The following is a 22,792-nucleotide window of genomic DNA, read 5'->3' as shown; positions in this document are numbered from 1 at the left end:
CAGCCTTAATTTGTTCATAAAGGAATTGTGGCTTAATAATGAACCTGTAATCACTATATACAAATATAAAAAAAGACAGTTCCCAGCTTTCAAACCTGAGAACTTTAAATTTGGGTCCTAACTCTATTTGGCACCTAAATAAGAATGTCAGATTGTCAGAAGCACCAATATACTGGGAGATAACAGGTGCTCAGCCTTTGAAAATCAGATCGCTGTGTTTTGGGAGCACAACTTCACGCACCCAGCTTTGAAAATAGGTATTTAAAAATAGAGAAATAAAATCACAAGTTTCTATTCTAACCTGCAGGCTACTATTTGTGTAGAACCCATGTGTTCTGTATTATGTGGTTCTCAACTAGGGGGATGTGTACTGCTGGGGGTATGCACAGGTCTCCCAGGGGGTATATCAACTCATTTAGATATTTTGCCTAATTTTACAACAGGCTACATAAAAAGCACTAGCGTTTAAGTCAGTACAAACTAAAATTTCATACAAACAATGACTTGTTTATACTGTTCTATATACTATATACCGAAATGCAAGTATAATATTTATATTCCAGTTGATATATTTTATAATTATATGGTAAAAATGAGAAATCAGAAGTTTTGCAATAATAGTGTGCTTGTGACATTTTTGTATTTTTTTTTGTCTGATTTTGTAAGCAAGTAGTTTTTAAGAGAGGTGAAACTTGAGGGGGGGAATACACAAGACAAGTCAGACTCCTGAAATGGGTACAGTAGTCTGGAAAGGTTGAGAGCCATTGTGTTTCACCAACTCCCTCCCCCCCAAATCTCCTTCCTTGTATCACTTTTCTTAAACTGTTCCTGGTTCCCATGAAAGGGCATTGTACAATATTCTGTAAGCATATACGGAAACAATAGACATCTTGTAATTGATGGTATCCTATATATATTACAGATACTTCTAAAAATCCTCCACTAAGAACTCATGTGAGATGAGAAGATCCCTCTGACAAATCTCTGGTGCAGTACTGCAAAGGAGGAGTGAAGAAAACAAGATGATTTATGAATCAGAGGAGGCTTTGTTAAATGAGTAGAGATTATATTTTAATGCTGCAGTGTCCGACCTTATTTGATATTTTTAAAACTGGAAAAGAAATATTTTAATTATACACTCTCTGAACCAGCCTTGTCACCATATGGCAATGGATGGGAGAGTTGGCACAGGCTTTTAAATTATTGTTGATGCTTTACTTCAGGAATTTTTAAGACCAAGCCTCATACAATTTAAATTCTTTAGTAGTGTTCACTGCGTAATTCTCATTCAAGTCATTATCAAGAGATGTCATCTCAAAACAGTATTCCATGCATTAAATGCATCCACGTATATTCTTCTTTGTCACTTTTTAAGTACTTTTAGTATTCCCTGGAGAGCTCTAATTATATTTACAGGAGTTTTCAATTATTTATCTGAAAATAAGATACTATATATTGTATGGTTATTGGCATGACTTTATTATCTCATTGTAAGTTACTTTGCTGCTTGCTTCCTACCTACCCCCCGCACTGCTGCAAAATGGTCCTTCCATGAATATTACCCCAGAGGGGTCCATAATTACAGGGATCTATTGGTCAAACCTATATTGAGGCAGGAGAAAGGGGCTGTGGACCTCACTGCACAGAATACACTGCACTATCTCAGGTTTGCTAGTGGGTGTACCTATCCGAAGGGAATGAGCTGGAATGTGACTATCTGGGTTGGACTGCCTAACAGCACTGCCATGCATTGGTAGGTAGGGCAAAGCTTTTCCAAAGCACTTCTCCAGAGGTCGGAAAGCAAGAATTGAATGAATGCATGTGCCAATGCATATGTGTTTAAGGGCAGAGCTGGACCGTCATGTCTTTATAATGTGACCCCTTTGTCCAGTACAGATTCTTTCCCTTTAAATACTGCTTATTGCTGCTGCTATGAAGGAGCTCACCTGCCATTTGTTTGACAGGTTTTCTAGACATTGTCATTCCCCCTCTCCCGCACCCCCACCTTACCTCCAAAGTGCCCCTCTCCAATTAGCTCAAGAAGCTTGAATATCTAAATACTAGAAATTAGATAACTGGTACTATTTATACTCACCAGTCCCCATTGAATGGCTTCAAGGGATGGTTCCCAGAAGTCCTCATTCATTTACATGCTCCATGCAGTTCTTTTCACCCAAATACTCAATGCAAGCCATGAAGAACTGCAGTCTGGAACTGCAGATTGATTCCCAGGATATCTCAGTTTGCCTCAGGCACCTAAAACTTTCCTCCCCCTTCTGCCAGTTGCAGGGGTGGCTGACAGGTTGGTGAGCTCATGCAGGTTTCCTTAATTACCTCACTTGAAATCAGACTTTTCCTTGCAGGTGTGCCTGTAGGTTGGCTTGTCTCTGCCGGGCTTAAGTTGTACAATAAAAATGGCATGGTTAAGGGTGCTTTGATCAGCCTTTGAACTCACACATGATGTTTCCCTTGGAGACTCATAATTTCAGGACCCGATCCTGGGTTCCCACAAAGTGGCCTTAATCTCTTGCTTTTCAGGAGCTAAGGAGTGTGTGGATGCCTTGAAATCATTCCAGAGATCTTACACTCTGGCAGGCACCTCCTCCTTAATCTTCCCCTTTCCAGAGGAGCAGTGGCTGCTTAGCTAAACAGAACTGATTTTGTAAGCAGTAGCCAGAAGGGGGAGCAACAGGCACTGCAGATCGGAGGAGGAGTAGGTAGGAAACTCTTCCCACTAGGCATGAATCTTTGGGGGGAGGGGAGGGAAGAGGAGGAGGCACCCTTGGCCACTCCATAGGTTAGCAGAGGTGGTACTGCGGGAAGAAACTCAAATGTGGAGCCAGAGCAAAAAGCAGGGTAGGTTCTAGGAGGACGGCTAGATTTGACGGTGTGGGTTGGGGAAACTGATGGAGTTACGAGTATTCAAATATGCATATGAAGTTAAAGCCTTATTAGCATAAAATCTGCAGCATCCCAAATTGCAAACATAACAGGTATGTTTAATCCAGTTTAGGGCTGTAGTTCTGCCCCAGTGCTGTCTATCTCTGGGTAGTGCCTTTCTTCGCAGTTAGCTAGTAGCCTCATCACCGCTACGGTCATGCCTTTGCAATTAGCTGGAATGTCAGGTAAAGACAATCCTGGCAACTGTGCTGTGGACAACTGGGGGAGGGAAAGTTGTTCACATGGTGCCTGACCGGTCAACAAAAAGAAGGTAACCATGTTTGGAACAGATGGATAAGCAGGCAGGTACCTGTGTAGGCTTCATATACTACCCTGCCCAAAGGACTCAGGATCAGATTCTGAGTGAACTCTGGCTGTTTGACAGCTACTTTGCATTGGTGGAGCCATGGACCATAGCAATGAATCTGGCCCTGAGTCTGATTGGATAGAACAAAGTTCTGGAGTCACTGAATTATTTCCTGGAAGAAGAGCTTTTCCACCTGGAGAATGCAGCAGCACCATAGGGCTTGTGAAACGTAACCCCTTCCTGGCTTTTTTCTTGCCTGGACTGATCCCTAAATAAAGAGTTGGCCTGTGTGTGTGACATACAGAACAATGAATGCTGGCACCAGTGTTGTAATTAAAATAGTTAACTTTGCTTGGGCATATAAAGTCAAATTGAGGTAGGAGTCAACATGGGCATTGCATCTTTTCTCACAGAAAGCATCTAATAAGAGGATGCTCGGCAATAGTATTCTGCTACAGTATTATCACCATTGTGCATTAAAAGCAAATGTGGAGTATGATTTCTTGCCTAGTCTCGTCTGTACTGGAACTTGTAATACTATGTAACATTTTGATAAGGATTTTTCAAAAATATTTATTAAAGCATCTCTTAGCTCCTCCTTTGTACTTAGCTTGTGTGCATTAAATGGAGATGCCATTTTACTGTTTCGGTGAGGGGGGTACTTCTCAAAACCATGCCTCAGCTTTAAGGGCCTAGGCTCCCTCTATAGTGAATAACGAAAGAGAGGCACTTCAGGAAACAGGATTCATAAACACCAGCACACGAGGTGGTGCCTTCCTAAACTAGCCAATAGGAGGTGCCAAGCCACTGTGTCTCTCACACTTGCACACACTCTCTTGGCCCGATGATTGATTTTGTTTGTTACCCACAATGGGAAAACTTCAAGAGGAGATATTAAGGAAGCACCACCTCAGACTATCCCATAGTCCAGGTGTCTGTTCTCCCCCATCAGGTGGAAGGGGAACTTGAACAGGAAGCCTCCCAGATATCAGCTGACTACCTTAACTAGTGGTCTAAAAGTTTTGAGGGAGTTGTCCCTGCGCCTGCTCCTGCTCCAGCCCCCAGCTGTTTTGTCTAAGTCTGCCTCTCCTAGTCTGAGCTGGTAGGAGGGCTCTGAGCATGTGTTCACTAGATCAGGCTCCCCCAGGCAAAGGCCCACCTATCTTCACGAGGGTTGTGCCTGGCTCTGGGGCTTAGGTGTCCAGACACCTGGCATGGGCCTGCAATGCACATGCCTAGAGGCAGAAATGTAGGTGGTTAGAGAATTTTTACTGTAAAAATGTAAGCTCATTTGGTGCCTAGGCACCCACAGGGTTCAGTGGCACAACAGGCATTTGTGAATCCCAGGTTCCCTAAATCTGGGATTTAGGGGCTTAAATCCTCTAGTGAATTTAGCCTCAACTATTCAAAATACAACTAACTAAAACTTAATCAGACTACATTTTTATACACTACATGATACTGGCTGACTTTTCCACTTTGATTACACATGGACAGAGCAAAGAAAGTGGATGCTGAGTATCAGAGTTAAGGAGGGGACAACTTTGTTGTTCAGTATGTGGAACTCACTGTGCTACATTAGATTGGGTACATTCATGTGGGTACATGATAGACATTTAAAAATGTGAAAGACAATAATAAACTCTTAGGGTCCCTCCCACCCCCCAAAACCAAATTATTTTCACTACTGCTCCTGGTGGGGTGGTTCAATGTCCATGACTATTTGAGTCCTGGATGCTTCTGCCCAATCAGTAAGGCACTGTTTTTGTCTCAGAAGGCACCACCTCAACTCAGTCTAAATCAGTAACTGCAGAGGGTATTGCTTTCCCCAGTTTTGTGGGACAAGTGCATGCAATGATAGTGTACCCAGGAAAGGGTCTCAAACCAAGCATTTTTTTAAGCATTACTATAACTGAAGACAAGGGCAAGAGAGCACCTGGTTCAAAGTACCTTTTCAGAGTAAATGTTTTTGTACAAAAAGTAACTTCGTACCTGAGGCATAGGGCTGCAATGAATGTATTTATTAATTTTGCCACACAGCAGTTCCTAACAGCTACATAATTCCCACAAGATGATTGCAAACCTCTACATATTAGTTCCCACAAGAAATTTTCCAACAAGCTTTACAGTGTCTTGATTCAGTCTGAAGCACCTGCAGACAGGCAGCAAGACTGATGTGTTCAAACAGCTGCATGAAATGGTGGGTACTAGCTGCTGCAGAGAACAATACAAAACAGTGCACTCTATTTAAAGCAGACATCTTTGCTCCCTGCCGCCCTTTGGCTCAACAGACTCCTAGAGCTAAGCCAGAATTCAGAGTGAATCTGACACAACCCCCTCCACCCACTCAGTGGCTTTGAACTTTGTCTTTATTCTGCAAGTGTTAAACATACATCTTTAGAATTTAGCAAATCCGGCCAAGTATTTTACTTTACAACATACTGTGTTTCACTTAATGGTTGTCAGCCTCATTCAGGGCAGGTTTGGCACAAGTGCTTATTTGAGTTGTGGACAAGTGGAGTACATCTACACGGCAAGTGGCAGCCTGCAGCCTAGAGTCTCAAGCTCACACTACACTGCTAAAAATAGCCATGTAGATGTTGGGGCTCTGATGCCTAGGGAAGGATGCGGAGTTTCAGGGCCTGAGCTTCAGCCTATGCCACAATGTCTACACAGCTGATTTTAGCACTGTAGCACAAGCCCCAGTCTGTTGACTGAGGCTCTGAAACTCTCTGCCACAGGCTCTGGCACAAACCCCTGGAGGCCCCAATCCTCCTCCATGCAGGATCCCCGCAGTCAAAGGGATGCCGGAGGCACGGCATTTTGTCCACAGAGTTCAGGGCTGGATTAGAGCCTTAAGGTGTAAGAATGAGCTCCCTAGCATTTTCACCTCAGTGGTGTGCTTTTAGAGCAGAAGACCCCTCTCCATGCTGAGCAGAACTCTTGTCTTATAATTGAAGATGCAGTATCAGGTTTGGAGGATTTGATTTGGCCCCTTATAACTATGGCTCCAGTATATAAAGAGCACTTACAGAAGCAAGATTGGAGATGACCTTTTTTTAAAAACTCGAACAGAAGGGTCAGACATTTTTACCTCTTGGTTCCACATAAGTGGACCAGCTCTTCTTCAGTGAGTCAGCATATACTCTAAATTGTTCCCAAGAGCATAGATTCATGTTAATTATACCATAACAATGCACTCATTTATGCCTAGACAACACAGAACAAGATTACACACAGCAAATTAGTTACTTGCATGTAAGAGAATCCAACATTCGTGCAAACACCACAATCAGCACTGCCTGCCTGTATTTCCCTAATGTACAAACCTATCTATCCAGTTGCTGGTATTCCATGGTTTGGTTTTTTTCTTGTCTCAGTGAAGCATCACTTAGCGTAGTTTTAGTCTCACTGATTTCATATATTCAGTAAGGATTCTGTCACTAGTAGTGTGACATTTTGGGACAGTATGTGCTAAAGAAAATAAACATTTTATTTCAGAATCTGACAAGCAAACTTTAAACTCCAATCTGTTGTGATGGGGCTAGGTATGCATTGCATTTAGCCTGCTTTGGCAGCATGTGGAGTTGTATTATATGATATTCTGCTGAACACTAGCCTCTTCGGCACCTCTTAAATTATGGATTCCTTTTTTTGAATATGCACAATATTGCTTTGGCTGTTTTAAATTGCTGATTCCATGTACAGCAGAATATTGAAAATTACAAACATCTATCCAAATCATTTTAACCTCTGCTCTGAAATGTAACTCATGCACTATAAAATGGTAAACTGTCAATAATACACAGTGCGGTGACCAACACATAGTGGCCCATATCTAAATAGTTACTATGGTCACCGTCTGACACTTGGAGTGGCAGCTACACTGTCTAAGAGCCATGGTCAATGTCACCTACAAGGCCCAGAGCATGGAGTGTGGGACTCTGAGAAAGGCTTGGATCACCTTTGTCCTGTTTCCACTTCAAGCAAGTTAGAATGATTAGTTCATATTGAAGGAGGAAGGTAAATTCAAAAAACAAATAATAAACCAAGAGGGGATAGCAACAGAATTAAAAGGGAAGAGCAATAACAATCAGCAAATCAGTTTGACCCCAGCCGTATTTCACTGGCAGAAAAAGCTTTTTGAAATTATATTCCACAATACCCTGGATTAATACTATTGTTTGAGGTGATTTGTTGAAGCCACTACAGCACTTTAATAAAAAGCGCATAAACCGAAAGGCATCATTTTATGGCTGTATATGGTTTCTGTAGCCCACACATAAATATAGACTTAAGTGTCTGCTGGTCTGAATGGATTTATAGCTGTAAGTAGTGGATGAAACATTAGTAAAAACTTCCTTAAACTATGTTTATAAGATGTTTGACTGATTCCAAGCAGCTGAGAGCTATGTATTTTGTGGGGGTTGGGTGCAACCCCAAACAAGGAGTCAGTTTCAAAGGGCTGGTAAATTGATGCTCTCTTTCTAAGAAACTTCAGTTCCTCAATGGGAGCTTCTCTTGTCAATCATCAACCCCACTCTACAAGAGAAACTTTTTGTTTTGTTCATGCTGCTTAACTATTTCAATGGGTGGGAATTACCACCTTGTCTCCATCCAGCTCCAACACTGTCCCTTGTTTCATAAATTAAGGTGGTTCCCTTGCTCAATCCTCATCCTCTGCACTGGATTAACATCTTAAAGAAAAGATGCTATGGCAAGAGCACATGGAAAGTAGACTGCATCACTGGAGACACATGAATTAGGTCCAAATATGAATCCAGAGGGTAAAATGGAATGCTGATGAAAAACTGCAAATAAACCATTTGTATCCTCCTCTCTGCCTTCCTGATGCTAACTATCCAGCCTCCCCTTACTCAGTTTTAAGGATGTAAAAGAGTAACAGTCAGATCTTAGCGTAGTTGTGAATTTGTGCCTTGCAATGAGTAAGCATCAGCTCAGTCACAATCATTTCATTTTTCTTATGCTAAATAATACTTCAGAAAAGAAAATAAGAGTTACACCCTAAATACTTCAGGGTGTAACCAGCACACTCAATTTTGAGATCTCACAGAATCATCTTTCATGTGGCAACATGGTCCCACAGCCAAACTACTCCCCCTAATATTATTTTCAATGCCCAGCCTATATTCTAACAAAAAAAGTTGCTCTTACTTGTCACTGTATTAATGTGTCTATCAATGCTACCTTGGACTCATTTGATAATATAAGTGTACTAGCCACTCAGCTTGATTTTGCCTGCATACACAAGCAGTATGAATCTTGCGGGCAGTGGGGGGAACCCCATGCATCAGGAATGCAAGAGTTGTTTTCCAAGATATGAATAGGTGAGGGCAGCAATTAAGCCCCATAGGCAAGAGCCTACTCATTTGTACAGGCACAAGGCGGGAGCGGCTCCACTGAAGCCAATAGAGTGACATAAGCAAGCTGAGAACCAGGCCTTCTCTCTAATTCAGACTGTCAAGCCCAGCTGTTTTGTTTTAAATCACTGCAGTTTCCAATGTGAAGTGGGAACCATACATGTACCTGGTGAAATTCTAAGCATATGAGCTTTGCTACCAAGCCTGATCTGTGTGTGTGGGGTGGGGGGTAAAAATGAAAAACATTTGTTTGCTTTGAAGGATTATATGGAAATTACCCTGGATTGAAGTTATTCCTTGTTTGAATTTTTTGTTGCCCAAACAAACAATGAAACATTCTGTATTACATTAGTTAGCATGCACACATGGACCAATCAGTGTCTTTCTCCCTTCACTACACACAAAACAGGACCACCACATGATTGGACAAATGAAAGCAATTTTGTTAACTTGATACAATTACTGAGGAACATTTTTCTAGAAAGAAAAGGTTTTTTGTTTTTTTCCTGCAAATTCAGCTACGTAGAGACCATCTTTCAAGGCTCAAAGAACTTTATGGTCTTCTTGTGAATGGTCGGTGTTCACTGTGGCTGAAATGAGATAACAGTGGTTTAAAATCCACGTAGAGCAACAATCAAATGGAAAACTAAGAGAGGCATTAACATTACAGAAAGGAAAAGACTTCTGAGACAGTCCATTCAGAGAGGTATCAAAAAGGGAAATAAAGATAATGGAGACCTGATTCTACAATCATTTAAAGTGGTGTAAACGAGGAGTAACACCCCTAAAGTAACTGAAATTATACCAGCAAGATCAGAATGACTGTCTTGCATTTATACATTTTGTTTATACATATGTACAGGAGTTGTTTTTTTGATAACTTAGTAGTTTATAAATTGAAGTATTAAAACATTTGCTTACTTCACTTGAAGAACTTAATTTCTGTATCGACACAGTCATAGAAAAGGTCTACTACTTCAGCAGGATCCAGAACCTCTGTACTGGTGAGGATGTCCTCCATAGCTTCTAAGCCTTGTCTTTCAAGATCTAACATGATCCTCATCAGCTTCTGACCTTTATCCTAAAGGTAAGAAACAGCCAAGTTAAAGTACCCATTAACCAAATTCAACTAACTTTCGACCACTCCCCTCTGCTGTGTGAGCACCTTCACACTATTTGAAAAATATTCCCCCACACTCCAAAATACTACTAATTTTTTTCTTCTACATTAGTGTGGTAGAGCCCTAAGCCAAAATGAAAACAATGGTCTATCATTTATCATGCAGAACATACAACAGAGATTAGTAATAAAAAAACAACTTTAGTAAAACAGTGAGTAGTAAATTCAAAGGAAATAAGAACTTTGACCATTGTGCACAGCTTGAAAGTGGGGGATAAAACAAAAAAGAAGTTTCTTTGTTTCAGCTCAAGTCTGCAAAGTCATTAACAACAAAAATACTGCGAGACACCCAGGAGAAGGATTTCCCAAAAAACAGGCACTGGTACAGAGAACAGAATGTAAAAGCATATCCCTTGGAAGGTCACCCTCTTTACTCCAGTTTAGTCACAGGATTAAAATTAATGAGTTTGCCCATTCACCTCTTAACCTCTGTATCACATCAAAGTGAACAGAGAAACCGTTGAAGAGAAACAGCCCAGTAAACCTTGCAGCATCTGATACAGTTTCAGCATCATGGGCCCTGGTTAATTTTATATTTGTTCTTCAGGATGTTCTAAACTTTCAGATCGAAATATTGAATACTTTTCATACAGTGTGTGCTGACTCAACCAGATTTTCCTATTTATTCTCCATGATTTGGAGGTTGGTTTCAAACATTCTCCAAACCCACTACTGCCAATTTTTAAAATTTTTATTTTACATGGTAAATTAAACTTGTCACGTTTTCCACCTATATTCGCTGAAGAAGCCTTCAACTCATCTTAAGTAGCAGTTATTCTGCCCGTCCCCTACCCCCCACCCCCATAGATCTGCTGGACTTTTCTGATTATGGGTCTATATGACTCTACAGCTGAAAGCAAAAGACTAACAGGTTGAGGGCAGAAAGTTTTTTAAAGGAACAGGCTACAGTGTTTGTTTTTTGGGGCTTAGACCTTTGTGAAAAGCAAAAGCCAAACTTTTTTGAGAGATAACAGAACTGGGGTGGGGTTAGTTTTAGGGTATTACTGTGCTAAAAGAGGGTTTTCAATAGTCCTTTCTTCTGAAGAACTCACTGTGCACAATCATTTTCTTTAGAGCAATGCCATCTGATTCTTGAGCTAATAATGAAAACACATCTTGTTTCATTCCCTTAACAGATGAGATGGGATGCACTAGGAGAAGATCTAGTAGGTAGGATTGTTTTCCATGATGTATGGCATTTGGTGGAACCATTGTATTTACCTTGTTGTGCTGATGATGAAATGGGTGGGGGGAAGTCATCAACCTCATGTACGCAGTTTGCCAAAATGGCACATTATTGATTGAATTCAACAGACAGATGGTTTAATCTTTAGAACACTGGTGCTGAACACTGGTCTGCAGCTGTAGACCCCTTCTATAGGCAGCATCTAGCAATCTGATCCCCTTTTATCTAACGAGGGTTTGCAGGGCAGCCCTTCTTAGGGTTCTGGGAGTCTGAACGGGGCTGTCAGCAGAAGATCCTGGCTTCTCTTGCTTTCCGCTAAGGACAGTGCCATTACTGCTACCCCCTATTCAACAGCTGTTCCCATTCTCTGTCAGCTCCTACTCTTCATTTCCTTATGTATCAATGCAGCAGAGCAAGGAGGAGAGGAAGCAGTCAGTGATCTCACAAGATAGCCTCAGACCCATCCCTACCCAGGATTGAGTATATGCCAATAATTTGAATGGAGGGTTGAAGTCCAAGGAGGGAGCCTTGGACAATGGGGAGGAGATGCCAACATGCTCTATGGTGCTAGCCAGTGTGGATTTTTATAATTGGATCTGTACTGATGACAGCTACCTACTTGTTTATTCTGCCCACTTTATTGCGTGTGTGGTGAGAAAGATATCTCTTTCCGGCAATTTTGACCAGCTGTAGACTTGCTTGGTTTAAGGTCACTTTCTCATAGACTCTAAGGTCAGAAGGGACCAATATGATCATCTAGTCCGACCTCCTGCACAATGCAGGCCACAGAACCTCACCCATCCACTCCTGTAATAGACCCCTAACCTATGGCTGAGTTATTAAAGTCCTCAAATCATGGTTTTAAGACTTTAAGGTACAGAGAAGAGTGAGGTGTGCCCCATGCTACAGAGGAAGGTGAAAAACACCCAGAGCCTTTGCCAATCTGCTCTGGAGGAAAATTCCTTCCCGACCCCAAATATGGCAATCAGTTAAACCTGAGCATGTGGGCAAGACTCACCAGCTAGACACATAAGAAAGAATTCTCTGCAGTAACTCAGATCTCACCCCATCTAACATCCCTACACAGGCCAATGGCATATCTACCACCAGTATTCAAAGATCAGTCAATTGCCAAACTAGGCTGTCCCATCATACCATCCCCTCCATAAATTTGCCAAGCTCAGTTTTGAAGCCAGCTAGGTTTTTTGCCCCCCACTGCTCCCCTTGTAAGGCTATTCCAGAACTTCACTCCTCTGATGGTTAGAAACCTGCGTCTGATTTCAAGTCTAAACTTCCTGATGGCTAGTTTATAGCCTTAGTTCTTGTGTCTACATTGGGGCTGAATTAAATAATTCCTCTCCCTCCCTGGTATTTATCCCTCTGATGTATTTATAGAGAGCAATCATATCTCCCCTCAGCCTTCTTTTGGTTAGGCTAAACAAGCCAAGCTCTTTAAGTCTCCTCTCATAAGGGAGGTTTTCCATTCCGCAGATCATCTTAGTAGCCCTTCTCTGAACCTGTTCCAGTTTGAATTCATCTTTCTTAAATATGGGGGACCAGAACTGCACACAGTAATCCAGATGAGTCACACCAATGCCTTGCATAATGGTACCAATACCTCCCTATCTCCCTATCTCTACTGGAAATACCTCATCTCAGCAGTTCTGCAGAAAAGGACCTGGGGGTAACAGTGGATAAAAAGCTGGACATGAGTCAGCAGTGTGCCCTGGTTGTCAAGAAGGCTAATAGCATATTGGGCTGCATTAGGAGGAGCATTGCTAGCAGGTCGTGGGAAGTGATTATTCCCCTCTATTCGGCATTGGTGAGGCCGCATTTAGAGTATTGTGTCCAGTTTTGGGCCCCCCTCTACAAAAAGGATGTAGACAAGTTGGAGAGAGTACAACGGAGGGCAACAAAAATGATTAGGGGGCTGGAGCACAGGACTTATGAGGAGAGGCTAAAGGAACTGGGCTTGCTTAGTCTGCAAAAGAGAAGAATGAGGGGGGGATTTGATAGCGGCCTTTAACTACCTGAAAAGGGGTTCCAGAGAGGATGGGGCTAGGTTGTTCTCGGTGGTGGCAGATAACAGAACAAGGAGCAACGGTCTCAAGTTGCAGTTGGGGAGGTCTAGGTTGGACATTAGGAATATTTTTCACTAGGAGGGTGGTGACGCACTGGAATGGGTTACCTAGGGAGTTGGTGGAATCTCCATCTTTAGAGGTTTTTAAGCTGAGGCTTGACAAAGCCTTGGCTGGGATGATATAGCTGAGGTTAGTCCTGCTTTGAGCAGGGGGTTGGACTAGATGACCTCCTGAGTCCCTTCCAACTCTAATATTCTATGATTCTATGATCTGATGCATTGTAGAACCGCATTAGCTTTTTTCATGGCCACATCACATTGGCGGCTCATAGTCATCCTGTGATCAACCAATTCGCCCAGATTCTTCTCCTCCTCTGTCACTTCCAACTGATGCGTCCCCAGTTTATAGCAGAAATTATTGTTATTAGTCCCTAAATGCATGACCTTGCACTTTCCACTATTCAATTTCATCCAATTTCTAATACTCCAGTTTACAAGGTCATCCAACTCTTCCTGTATCATATCCCGATCTTTCTCTGTTTTGGCAATACCTCCCAACTTTGTGTCATCCACTAACTTTATCAGCGATTCCCACTTTTTGTGCCAAGGTCAGTAATAAAAAGGTTAAATAAGATTGGTCCCAAGACCGATCCCTGAGGAACTCCACTAGTAACCTCCCTCCAGGCTGACAGTTCACCTTTCAGTATAACCCGTTGTGGTCTCCCCTTTACCTAGTTCCTTATCCACCTTTCAATTTTCATATTTAATCCCCATCTTTTCCAATTTAACTAATAATTTCCCATGTGGAACCGTATCAAATGCCTTACTGAAATCTAGATAAATTAGATTCACTGCATTCCCTTTGTCTAAAAAAATCTGTTATCTTCTCAAAAACGAGATCAGGTCTGGCATGATCTACCTTTTGTAAAGCCATGTTGTATTTTATTTTATTCCAATTAACCTCAATGTCCTTAACTACTTCCTCTTTCAAATTTTTTTCCAAGACCTTGCATACTACTGAGGTCAAACTAACAGGCCTGTAGTTACCCAGATCACTTTTTTCCCCTTTCTTAAAAATAGGAACTATGTTAGCAATTGTCCAGCCATATGAGCCCTGAGTTTACAGATTCATTAAAAATCCTTACTAATGGTCTTGCAATTTCATGTGCTAGTTCCTTTAATATTCTTGGATGGAGATTATCTGGCCCCCCTGATTTAGTCCCATTAAACTGTTCGAGCTTGGCTTCTACCTCAGATGTGGTAATTTCTACCTCCATATCCTCATTCCCATTAGCCACTCTACCACTATCCCCAAGCTCATCATTAGCCTCATTAAAACAGAGGCAAAGCATTTGTTTAGATATTCAGCCATGCCTAGATTATCTTTAACCTCCACCCCATCCTCAATGTTTAGCGGTTCCACTTCTTCATTGTTTTCTTCCTATTTATATGGCTATAGAACCTTTTACTATTGGTTTTAATTCCCTTTGCAAGGTCCAACTCGACTTGGCTTTTGGCCCTTTCTCACTTTATCTCTACATGTTCTGACCTCCAACAGGTAGCTTTCCTTGCTGATCCCTCCCATCTTCTACTCCTTGTAGGCTTTCTGCTTTCTCTTAATCACCTGTCTGAGATGCTTATTCATCCAGCTTGGTCTACAACCCTTTCTCCTCAAGGGAAATCTTCTTTGATGGCCTTTATTAGAGTGGACATCTAAGGCTAAACAAATGCTGAAGGGACCAATATTGTTCAACCAGTAGCTAACAAATGTGTGAACACCCACATGCTTGCTGAAACAGGAATTGCATAACATGTCATATCTTGAATGTCCCTTTAACTAAAAGTTATACATTATGAATCATTCCAGACTCCAACATCTCAATACTCAGGGATATAGTTCAACCTGTGATATTCCTGCCACCATCCTATTATGGAATGAATATGACATAAGTTTTATAACACATTCCAATATCCAGTAACACTGTTCAAAATAACTCAGTGTATGTTGTGACAGAATACACCCCTGTATTCACACCTGACACACTATTGTAATAATTTTTGTACAAAGTATACCTTTTAATGTATCGTTTGAAAACTCAATTTGCTGGTCAGTGTTGTCCCAATAAAGTATATGTGACAACACTGTGTATGTGAAGTTATAACACACGTTCCAAATGCCACAACCCTGCCCAGACAGTAAGACAGACCTGACTTAACGAAGGAATGTGTGATTGCCTTAACATGCATTTAAGCAGTAAACAGAGTCATCAAGCAGAGAAAGAACACAATGGAAGGTTAAAGAGGTGAAAACAACCCAGCAGGGAATATCCTTCCACATAGACTGTCTCTGTCTCAGCTAGAAATGCTTTTTCAAGAAGAGGACAGAAACTATAAAAAGAAGAGACAAACACCCCAAGGCTCCCCATTCTCTCCCTTCCCACCTCATTCTGTGCACATGAGAAGACTAAAGGAAACAGCCATTGGACTCTGCGGGAGGGGTCCGGACTTGAGAGCTTGGTCAGTAATCTGCTGGAAGCATGTGGTGAGAAAGTTTGCTTTGCAACTAATTTAGTTTCTTAAGTGGATATGAGTAAGCATTTTATCTTTATTTTCCTTTAACCATTTCTGACTTTTATTCCTCATTACTTCTCCTCACTTAAAATCTCTCTCTTTGTAGTTACCAAACTTGTTTTACCTAATCCAGTATGTTTAAACTGAAGTGCCTGGGTAACTATTTAAGGTAATAAACTGGCATGTTATTCTCTTATACTAATAATGGACTTAACATATTTGTGCTGTTCAGGAGAGGTCTGGGCAGTACAGGATGTACATTTCTGGGGAAAAGATCCAGGACTGGGGGTGTGTTGGGTCACCCTGCGGTATAACCCAGGCTAGTAAGGACCAAGGTGTAACTGGCAGGCTGCAATTACACACAGACAGGGTGTGGCTTTCATGTTGGAAGACTGTTTGTGAGTGACCAAGGTGGGAGCTACTTCAGCAAGACATTGTAAAGCACCCAAGTTTTCAGGGCCCCCCACTGGTCTGGATTGTGCCCCTGTATGTCACATATGTACAGTGATAGCCACTGAAAGCTTGAGGGACTTTATGTGAGTTTTGCAAGATCCTGTAAGTTTCCCCTTGATTCCTTTAATGGACAATTTGGGTGACCTGTCAGTTTTTTGTAGACTCTCTCTAAACTTTGATAGTGTTCAATAATGCAGCAATTAAAGAGGAAAAAAAAAACCCATGATCAATGAGCTCTATACAGAAACAGACAACTTTTATATTTTTCAAATTCTACTAAGCTCAGAGTCTGAATAATGAATTCTGCCAACATTTGGTGGGAATTTTTTTTTCATCCCGTGTTTAAATAAATAAAAATTAATATGAAAAAAAAAATGCAGCCTACCATGGTTAAAGTGTTCTCTCCACCATTAAAACTTCTAAGCATCTATTCAGATTTTTAAGGGGAAAAAACCTACTCATTTCCTTTTTTAATTAGATTTAAAGGTTTCTATTGAAAAAGATTTGACGGGAAATTTCCTAGAAAGAATGAAGCATAAGTCATACAAACATTCAAAACCTTTGTTCCCACAGACAGTGTTTTGGATCCCGGGTGTATTAGTTTTAAGAAAAAAAATGGCTTTAAAGGCACCAGAAAGAGGCTTTACCTGATCATTCTCAATGACAGATCGGGCCCACTCATGTGCCTTGTACAGTTCGTGTCTGCGGTCAGGCTTCTCCTGGAACCGAGGTTTCTTTTTTACAGGATCGTCATCACCAAGAAAAGGCGATTGAACTTTTGGTACTAGTTTGACATCATCAACGAAGATGAAAGGTTTAAATATGGACCTAAAAAAAGAGATAAGACCCTTATTCATACCCTTATTCTATATATCATTCCGCAGTATATCCAGGCTATTTTGCCAACAGAGATTCATTGAACAGTATTGCATGTGAATATCTATATTATTGTGGCAAGATGGGGTCAGATGTGGCACAAAAATAACCTCTTCTAAAATGGGAATATGTGCCACAAGAAGAAAAATCCACTTGCTTTCAAAAAGAACTATTACTGCGAAGCTTTACATAATAACCTTCCTTTCCCCCCTCAATGTCAGTATCTCTATTTCTGTGAATTACAGCACTGAGCTTCCTCCTTCTGATTTTTTTTTGGGGGGGTGGGGGGGAGGGGAGGGAGCATAAATGTTTTGATCATATTTAAATCCCAGTGTTTATCCCCAGACTATTCTCTTGCTTTCTTTTTTCCTTCTCTCTCTCTCATCCCACATTTTAAATAGTCTGTGGAAGCTGTGCTTAGGGTTTTCAAAGAAATTAACTGGCTCAGAGTCAGTCTCCCAACCTAAAAAACTTTCCAGTTCTCCTACATTTACACAATTTTTTACACAGCAGCAATTTATACATCAATGAAGATGTATATTGCATGAAGAGCTTTACGTCCTACCCTCAATACAGAATTTCTTTGCTGAAACAAACTGCAAGTGGATATATTCAAAGGCACCAACTTATGTGGGTTATAGGAAGATTTTTGGCCAGTTATTACACAACCTGCTAAGTACCTTTGAAGATTTGGCATTGACCAGCTGTGTCCAAACAGAAAGTCAGGGAAAGGGTGAGCAACTGGTTACACAGAAAATACTGTAATACTTCTCAACAAACAAAACATTTCAATCTGGAATTAGATGGGAGCTCAAAATGGAACACTGGATTTGAAATGTATCTTAGCGTATGGGAAGTTTATACCTAAAATCTAGATCTAACCTCTTGGTTAGGAACACAAGAGCAAATACTTCCAATAAACTATTAAGTTACCTGCATGTCACAGATTTATTTTCAATGCAGTGTCCTGCAGGCAATGTGAAGGAGGATAGCAAAAGGTGGGAGACTTTTGAAAAGAGGATTGAAAACTAATGACAGAGCAGGAAATTAACATCCACCACTGCTGCTCTATCCATCACTGTCAAGAAGCCCTGACACCAAAAGGTGCTGACCTGCACAGCTTGGGGCACGACCCGTTTCCTTTTTACTGATTTTTCCCCCCCCCCCCAGAGAAAGTATGTGACGCAGAAGCGACAGTAGCACAGATATGGGCTTTTATTCTTTATTTGTATTCTAGTTGCACTGATTGTCCCAGATTGACAGCCATGGAGATGAAAATGCTCTCCGTACAGCCAAAGCAGGAGCAGTGCACAGAGTCTCAACAATGCAGCTCAGTCTTATACTGAAGTGATCAGTGCTAAGGGAGACAGTCCAGTCTCCAAGCCCACTGAATCATTGGCATCTGCAGAAACTGCCAATCAGAGTACCAATTAGGTAAGATCACAGACCCCCCTGGTGCCTTATGATGGGGGTTTTGTGAGGAGGATGCTTGACCAAAGCACTGCACTGACACTAACGTTTTGCATACGTTAATTTTGGCAGGATGTATTTCCTGTCTGGGCTCAGGATGATAAGAAGTGTGGCTGAGAAGGAAATCCTTGCGACTCCGGGCTGGGGAGGCAACAGTTAACAGACAGAGCTTAGATGCACCTGAGGCTCATTAGGCTCCCTGAGACCCAGCCTTATTAATTTATAAGAAAGACAAGTCCCCTGCAAGGGGTTTCCAGGGAGTGAGACAGCAAGCTGGTATGGCCAGAGTAGGAAAATGTTTCTTCATCAAGACACACTAACTCAGAGACTGTAAGTTTGACTTATTATATTTGATTATAGCCTTGCTAAAAAAGTTTTAATTTGAAGAGGAGCAGGAACCCTGGTGTGGCTGTTTTCTTAACATCTTGTGTGCAAACCTTGCTTCATTTGCTTTGTGGGGAGAGGGAAAGACTTTCACAAGTTTGTCTCTTTACAGCCAAGCTAAAGACTGTAGCTTTGCCCCATAAAGGAAAGGAATCCCAAAGAGTGTTTATAGTTTTGCTGCAGCCTTTATGCTACACAGATGGGAGAGTAACTGGTCTTGGTAAAACAAAGGGTGTATTTTGGAGAAGTAAGCCTACCTGCTGTCTTGTTCAGGGTCCAATGAAGACTTGAGTTCCCAGGTGAAGGGTGAAACTCCCTTCAGCACTAAGGGATCTCTGTGGGAGCACTTTAGTTACTTAGAGTACTTAAGGAATTAGCTAAAACAACCATCTTTGAGAACTTATGGTGAATGAGTGAGATTCCAGGTGACTAAAGAAGGAAAAACATAGTCCCTATCTTTATAAAGAGGAACAAGGAGGACTAGAGGCATTATATAGACCAATCAGTCTAAATGTATATAAATGGAAAGATACTGAAACAAATTATTAAGCAATCAATTTGTTCAAACCTACAGGATAGTGCAGTGATAAGTAACAGCCAACAAGGATTTGTCAAGAACAAATACTAAACCAATTTAATTTCCTTCTTTGACAGATTAAGATGCTTAGTGGACAGGAGGAGGGAGGGGAGAAACAGTAGATGTGGGACTCTGTCAAAAACCTTACTAAAATCCAGGGTATCACATGACAGACTTAAGACAACTATAAGGAAGTATGAAATTACTATAAGGTGGGTGCACAACAAGCTGAAAGACAGTATTCAGAGTAGTTCTCAATGGTTTGCTGTCAAATTGGGTGGACTTATCAAGTGGGGTCCCAAATGGTTGGTTCTGGTTTGGGAATATTCTGTATTTTCATTAATGACTTGGCTGATGGTGTTCAGAATATACTTAACACTTGTGGGCGATATCAGCCTGGGAAGGATTCCACTTTGGAGGACATGATTAGAATTCAAAATGACTGACAAACTGGAGAACTGAAATCTACAAGATGCAATTCACTTAAGACAAGTGTAAAATACAGCATTTAGGAAGGAAAAAATCAAATGCACAAACACAACTGGAAATAACTGGCTAGGCAGTAGTACTGCAGAAGAGAATCTGGGGGCTATAATGGATCACAAACTAAATGATTCACTGTTGTCAAAAAAAGGCAAATGCCATGCTAGGATGTATTGCCAGGAATATATATATATATATATATATATATATATATATATATATATATATATATGTTGCCTCCTATATATGTTGCCAATATTTGCTATATTATTTCTACCAACTGCATCTGAGGAAGTGGGCTGAAGCCCACGAAAGCTTATGCCTACTGAAATTAAATTAGTTAGTCTTTAAAGTGCTACAGAACGCTCGTTTTTATTGCCAGGAATGTTGTATACAAGACATGGGAGGTTATTGTCCCGCTCTACTTAGCATGAGTGAAGCCTCCCTGGAATCCTGTGTCCAGTTCGGGGTGCCACCCTAATAAAGATGTGAACAAATGGTGGAGAGTGTCGGTGGAGAGCAACAAAAAATGATAGCTTCAGAAAACGTGACCAATGAGGAAAGGTTGAAAGAACTGGGCATATTTAGTGTAGAAAAGAGAAGGCTGAGGGGAAGTCATAAGTTTCAAATATGTAACTGGCTATTACAAAGAGGACAGTGATCAGTGGTTCTCCGTGCCAAGAGGGTAGAACAAGTTGTAATTTGTTTAACTTGCAGCAATAGAGAATTAGGTTAGATATGAGGTAAAACTTTCTAACTAACAATAGAGATAGGTAAGCACTGGAATAGGTTACACCAAGGGAGGTTGTGAAATCGCCCTTATTGGAGGGTTTTAAAATGGGGTTAGACAAACACCTGTCAGGGATGGTACTGATTTATTTAATCCTGCCTCAGCACAGGGGTGAGGAATGGACTAGATGACCTCTAAAAATCCCTTCCAGGCCTACATTTCTATGATTTCTAAGATCACTAATCATCTGATTGTCGTAACCTTTGGCTGTCCAAAGGGATAATCAGACTGCCATCCTCTCTCCCAGATCATCACTTTTCCCAATAAAAGGGGCAAATATTTTCTTAATGGCACTACAAAATGGAAAGCTGTATGTGGTTTAGTTTAAAAAGCAATGCTGGGCAACCATCCTGGGATTAACAGCTCACAGTGTGAGACTCATTAGGCCATGGGTTGTTCCCTACAGTATTCTCCAGTACTCTGTCCTATCCAGTTGTAAGCACCTAAAGCAATGGGGGTTTTCATTTCTTCTCTTGCGAGGATGTTCCAATATCCAATAAACCTTTACTTAAAAATGTTTCCTGCTATTCATCATATATAAAACTTTCCTTTTTGCTAATCTTATGGCATTATACAGGACTGCAGCCGCTTAGGCCACCCTAAGCAGTTCCTCTCCTCCTTTCAACTTTACACACTGTGTATGTAATGCTCAGATTTGCATGTTTTTAGTCCTGATCGGAACTGCAGGTACAGGTTTGTGTGTCAAATCTTTCTTTTACTCTCCCTGCCAGGGAAGTGATTGAAATGGCCAGGCAATGAGAAATCAGGGGGAGACAGAACCAAACCGAAACACTAGGCCCAACAAACTGAGTAATGTTCTTCTGCTCCCACCTTAACAGCTGTGATGTCAAATTGATCTAGTGTGTGTCATGTAAATTGGACTTTTTTAAAAAGCTGAAGGGGTCACTTTGGATGCAGGCAAAGGTTCTCAGTCTAGTCACTGAAATATTAGTGACCAGTCATGGCTGTGTCAGACTCCTCTACTCGGACATGAAGTGTTTTTTATACTACCGCAAAAACTTTGGTGAGAAGGGGGCTATGTGATCAACTTACAGGTTTTAAAAGAATTAGATTTGAACCTATGAAACAAAATCTGAGTCAAGGCTGAAATTGTCCTTTAACTCTGTCCCAAAAGTTATTGAAATGAACCATTGTGCATTCATAGACTAACACAAGGAAATACGGAAACAGGAAAGTGAATCATAGCAAAAAGTAGTTTGGTTTTCAAGCGTCTATTTTTCCAGTTACTACTTTATTTTAATGTATAGGCATAAGTATTGTACTTGTCCTTTTTACTGAGGGATTTACATCCTGATCTAAATCCCATTTAGTCAGTGGAAGACTTGGATTTTGGATCAGGACTTTATGTAAAAAAAACCCTTAACCCTCCCCCTTCCCCCCTCCCCCATCAAGTGTAAACCATGAATATTCCAAGAAAAGTTTCACAGAGAACTTATATTAAACATGATGCAGCCTATAAGCAACACAGATTGTCAGACATCTAGTTAGCACCATGAATATGCGCAAGTGCTTGGTTTTATTACATAAATCCCTGTCTCTCTCAAATTTGATTGCAAATTAGAAATGCTTTAAATGCTACTTGCACAATACCATTAATACCCAATCTGCCTTTTGTAACACTTTGAGAGCATCTGTATAAAACTAAAGGGCTAAAAAATGTTTTCCTCTGGTGGTTTTGGGTGACTGAGTAGAGATTGCAACTTCTTAGAATTGCCACACTAATTATCTTAACTAAAGTTTAGGAATAAAAATGTTCGAATATTGTTCGTTTCTGTGGTTTAACAAATTTCTTCAAACCTCAAACTTTTTTTTTTTTTTTTTTGGGACTATGTTGGAAATAAAAGGTCAGAACAATGGACTATCACTAAGTTTCTTACAGTAGCTGCTCAGCCATTATTACATGGGGCATTGAGAAATTATTCTCCTTCTTGGGATTAAAATATTTAAAGTGAATTTACACTAATTTTACTACTTTCTGCTGATACCCTTTACTTCTGTTCCCTTTTATTTATGAAGGATGTTGCATTAAAGGGGCTTGCCTCCCTTTTGAATTATTTTTCAATTACCAAACCCAGCACTCTAAACAAATTAAA

The 22,792-nt window shown here is 40.9% G+C and overlaps 2 protein-coding genes across 7 annotated transcripts in view; one reads left to right on the top strand and one right to left on the bottom strand.

Moving 5' to 3' along the window:
• WIPF3 (WAS/WASL interacting protein family member 3) overlaps positions 1-2,427 on the top strand; it is an 82,310-nt gene extending 79,883 nt beyond the window's left edge. For all 4 annotated transcript variants that reach the window (XM_067561980.1, XM_067561979.1, XM_067561981.1 and 1 more), the window contains one exon: positions 923-2,427. In XM_067561980.1, the coding sequence (XP_067418081.1) occupies positions 923-963 (41 nt within the window). In that variant the 3' untranslated portion in view covers positions 964-2,427. The remainder of the gene's footprint in view (positions 1-922) is intronic.
• Positions 2,428-5,253: 2,826 nt separating this feature from the next.
• Positions 5,254-22,792, bottom strand: part of SCRN1 (secernin 1) — a 62,754-nt gene continuing 45,215 nt past the window's right edge. For all 3 annotated transcript variants that reach the window (XM_067561984.1, XM_067561983.1, XM_067561986.1), the window contains 3 exons: positions 16,746-16,926; positions 9,550-9,709; positions 5,254-9,218 (listed from right to left, as the gene is read on the bottom strand). In XM_067561984.1, coding sequence (XP_067418085.1) covers positions 9,551-9,709; positions 16,746-16,926 — 340 coding nt within the window. In that variant the 3' untranslated portion in view covers positions 5,254-9,218; position 9,550. The remainder of the gene's footprint in view (positions 9,219-9,549; positions 9,710-16,745; positions 16,927-22,792) is intronic.

This window comes from Emydura macquarii, unplaced genomic scaffold (genome assembly GCF_026122565.2).
Source record: "Emydura macquarii macquarii isolate MOO-44397 ecotype Brisbane River unplaced genomic scaffold, CSIRO-AGI_Emac_v2 contig_2422, whole genome shotgun sequence".
NCBI lineage: Eukaryota > Metazoa > Chordata > Testudines > Chelidae > Emydura > Emydura macquarii.
Note: the sequence above shows the minus strand (reverse complement) of the source record. Positions and strands in the feature narration are given on the sequence as shown.